The sequence below is a fragment of the Solanum stenotomum genome, chromosome 1 (assembly GCF_019186545.1).
Source record: "Solanum stenotomum isolate F172 chromosome 1, ASM1918654v1, whole genome shotgun sequence".
NCBI classification, from domain to species: Eukaryota; Viridiplantae; Streptophyta; class Magnoliopsida; order Solanales; family Solanaceae; genus Solanum; species Solanum stenotomum.
Window position 1 is genome coordinate 85,760,094 of NC_064282.1, and position 4,038 is coordinate 85,764,131.

The 4,038-nt window shown below is 38.0% G+C and overlaps 2 protein-coding genes across 2 annotated transcripts in view; one reads left to right on the plus strand and one right to left on the minus strand.

Moving 5' to 3' along the window:
• The window catches only part of LOC125864367 (sphinganine C4-monooxygenase 1-like), a 752,368-nt gene that overhangs the window by 623,259 nt on the left and 125,071 nt on the right, over positions 1-4,038 (minus strand). The window lies entirely within an intron of this gene.
• On the plus strand, positions 507-1,527 carry LOC125858152 (uncharacterized). Its single transcript, XM_049537842.1, has 2 exons — positions 507-603; positions 1,116-1,527. Exon 2 carries the CDS (start codon positions 1,117-1,119, stop codon positions 1,525-1,527), a length of 411 nt encoding a protein of 136 aa, XP_049393799.1. The 5' UTR covers positions 507-603; position 1,116.

The following is a 4,038-nucleotide window of genomic DNA, read 5'->3' on the forward strand; positions in this document are numbered from 1 at the left end:
GCTGGGCTGGGAGCTGACTGCATGGTAGGACGACTCGCGATATCTACCTCACTCACGGGTCCCTCTTTCTAGCTGGGCTGGGAGTGGACTGTTTGGTTGGGTGCCCCCTAGGGTCACTTTTTCTAGTTGGGCTGGGAGTGCACTGCTGGCTGGGTGGAGTCTGATGGATTATCTTAGTTACTTTGGGCTGAGAGTCCGATTTTCTTCTTTCTCAGTAGACTTAGCTTTTTCGTGTACCTGTCGAGCTTATGGGGGTTCGTTCAGGTTTTATTGAGCTTGTGCACGAGTGTACCTTCTGCGCTTATGGGGGTCCAGTTAGGTTTAGTTTAGTTGTACTTAGTTTGTTTCTGGTATGCTCATGTGCTTTCTTTTCTTATCCGCTTTGACCTCTCTGTGTCTAGATTCTATCATTTCTTATTGTTTTTACCCTTTTTGCTCAGTCGGCCTATGATGCCTACTGAGTACCTGTTGTGTTGGTACTCATGCTACGCTCTGCATTTATTTCGTGATGCAGGTCCCAGTACCAGTTACCAACGGTGATTAGTTCCAGCCTTCTTTTGCAGTTGTGATTCGGAGACGAGGGCAATCACTTGGCGTTTTGGGGTTTGTTCTGTCTCCTTCTTTTGTTTTAGCTAGTCTTGTTGCCTTTGAGACACGCTCTGTTGTGGTCCACTTTTGGGACTTGTACTCTTTATTAGATAGCTCTGTACTAGTGACTTCCAGGTTTTGGGAGGGATTTCTGTATATATTTATTTTGGATTGCTTCCGCCTTATTATCCTTGTTTAGATTATTGTTTTCGCTAGTTTCTGCCCTTTTGCTCGATGCTTGATGTTCTGGGTTACGGGTTGGCTTACCTACTGGTAGGATATAGTAGGTGCCATCATGACTCGAGAAATCGGGTCGTGACAAATTGGTATCAGAGCCTCAGGTTCACCGGTCTCACTTGTACAGAGCTAACGTCTAGTAGAGTCTTGCGGATCGTTGCGGAGACGTCCGTAACTTATCTTCGGAAGGCTACAGGATGTCCTTAGAAAGATTTCCTCTTTTGTTTCACTTTCGTGCAGCATGTGTCTTATTGGTTCCTTAAGATCTCACTTGTTTCACTCTTTCGCAGCATGGCTCGCTCGCGAGGTGGCGCGGCCGGGGGTGATGCACCCAGGCCTGCAGACAGAGCCCCAGCTTGGGGTAGACGCCGACCCCGAGATCGAGAGAGGGCTGCAGCATCAGTCCAGGAGAGAGAGGAGGATCCAGAACCAGTAGCAGACCCTTCAGCACTTCGTATACCAGATCAGCCGGTGGGGCCAGGGCCATCCCAGCCGCCACCCGGACTAGTTTTGACTCCAGATCTCCAGGCCGCTATTGCTCAGCTCTTAGGTGTGCTTGGGGGGATGCAGCAGCCACCTGCCCCAGCTACACCAGCACTAGTACCTCAGGATCAGCCTTCAGTGAGGGTACCTCAGGTCCAGGTNCCAAAAGATAGAAAATACTTCTATTATGCTAGAATAAGACAGGTACAAATGACTTGAATGGGCCGAAGGCCCAAAATAAAATGGGCCCAAATACTGGCCCAGGCGGACAGAAAAATCAGATTTGGGCCCAAATCTCTTCCCCTCTTCATTTCGATTATGTTTATTTACTCGTTAATATTTGTTGTTAATCTTAAGGTCAAAAAAATTCAAATCCCCAAAGACACCCATTTTGAATTAATCATTTAACAAAACTATTCATCTTTTACATGGCTTAAAAATAAATAAATAAGTTTACAAAATATTTCGCTTAGATAATATTTCAACATTTTCTTTTTCTCCCTTAAAATAGTCCTAACTAACGAGATATTTCAATTTTGCAAGTCAAGCCAAGTTAAAATTATTTTAGCCAAATAATTAATTGTCGGATAACCGCGTATTAGCGGGCATTTCGGGTGCATTTAAACCCTTCCTGAAATGCTAATAAGAACCTCGAACCTCTTTTAATATTTTTCAATTGATTTCCTGTTTTAATCTTTTGAAATCAGTCTTCTTAATTTTTCTTTAAAAATTAAGTGACGACTCTAAAACCAGTCCAATTATATATTTTTAAATAAACATCGGGTAGGGGGTACGAGCGAGTAAGAAAATAAATATTAAAGTATGAAGTAAAGTTTTAGAAAATGTTTTCCTTAAGTTTTGAAATCCACTCTTAGATATTGAAATAAGTGAGAAATCTGCTGAATATCTATGGGTATAAAGATGGAAGATGTAGCTATAGACATTATAACTCTGTTGTCAAATATTCAAAAACAACATATCGTAATTCTGCTTTTCAGGTTAGTTTATTAGTGCTAAAAATGAAGTTATTATTATAAGGTATATATTGGTTTCGTTAAAAGGAAAAAGAAACTCAAATATGCTATCGAACTTTGAGAAAAGACTTATTTATGTTATATGCTAAAAGTTTGGCTCAGCTATGACATTGTCGTTTGAGAAATGCCATTATCCGATTTTACAAAACTATTTTTTACTCGTGGCCAATTATAATTAGGCCATGTCATTAATTTAATTTTACTTTTTTAAAAAAAACCAAAATTCTAAAATCATTTTTAGAGTTAAAAAAATCTACCCGTATTTTAAAAAATATTATAAAATGAAAGCCAATCCCGAAANGGTATTGACATACCATTTTCGAAAGTTCGGGGGTATATTTGTCCCTTTTCCCTTTATGTTATATGCTAAAAGTTTGGCTCAGCTATGACATTGTCATTTGAGAAATGCCATTATCCGATTTTACAAAACTATGTTTTACTCGTGGCCAATTATAATTAGGCCATGTCATTAATTTAATTTTACTTTTTTAAAAAAAACCAAAATTCTAAAATCATTTTTAGAGTTAAAAAAATCTACCCGTATTTTAAAAAATATTATAAAATGAAAGCCAATCCCGAAATTTCAAAAATCTACTTTGATTCGTATTTTTATTGTTGTTTTTGACATTAGATTTTTGTTCCCTGGTGTGTTTTGAGTTTATGTTCAAAATTTCAAGTGATTTGGAGTTGTGGAGAAAATTCTACCCAAAAATGTTAAAAAGTGGTGGGAATCATGGTGACGCTATATGTATTGTTTCCCTAGGTCATTATAGAGGGTCTCATAAAGTTTTTGAAAAAAGGTTTTCTCAAAATTCATATCACCACATCACTCATGTTCTAACATACACGAAAAAGTGAAAAAAAATCACAAAATTACTTTATTTAGAATTTTCTCGTAGCAAAAACAGAACCGCAGTGTATAATTTAGTAAAATGATCATAACTCTCTACTCTGAACTCAAAATGACAAAAACTTGATGATGTTGGAAAGATGATTCATAGACCTTATTTTCTTATGTTTGGTTGGTGAGTAGAAAATATTTTCCGAAAAATATTTTTTACTATTTGATTTGTGAAATGAAAAACATTTTTTTAGAAAATATCTTTTATTTTTTACTAGATAGTAGAAAATACTTTTTAGGAAAATAATTTCTGATTCGAAAATCAACCTCGATAATCGATCTAGGACATGATCCCGACACACGAACTAGGATACAACCTTGACGATCGATCCAAAATCTGACCCTGAAATCTGACCCAAGACCTGACCTCAACTTTCAACCCGAGCCTGACATTCGAATTGAGATCGGATATCTGACCCAGGACCTGACCTCGATACCCAAACTTGAATACAATCAGTCAATCCAGGTTTCGACTTCACACTTGAATCAAGACCCGACCCCGACAATCAACAATTGATGTGAGACACAATTCAACTTTCAAATTGGGATTTCAACCCCAACTTTTGAACCGGGATCCAAACACACCTGATTCAGGACCTAACTTTCAAACTAAGATTTTTTTTAAAAAAATAAAATTTTAAATTTCTTTTGTGTGTGTATGTGTGGGTGGGTGGGTGGGGGGTGGGGGCAGGTAGGGGAGTCGGGGTAAAAAAAAATAAAATTTTATAATTTGAAATTATTTTTCAAAAACAAACTTTTAATTTATTTTTTTGGCGGGGAGGGGGAGGGGAGGGG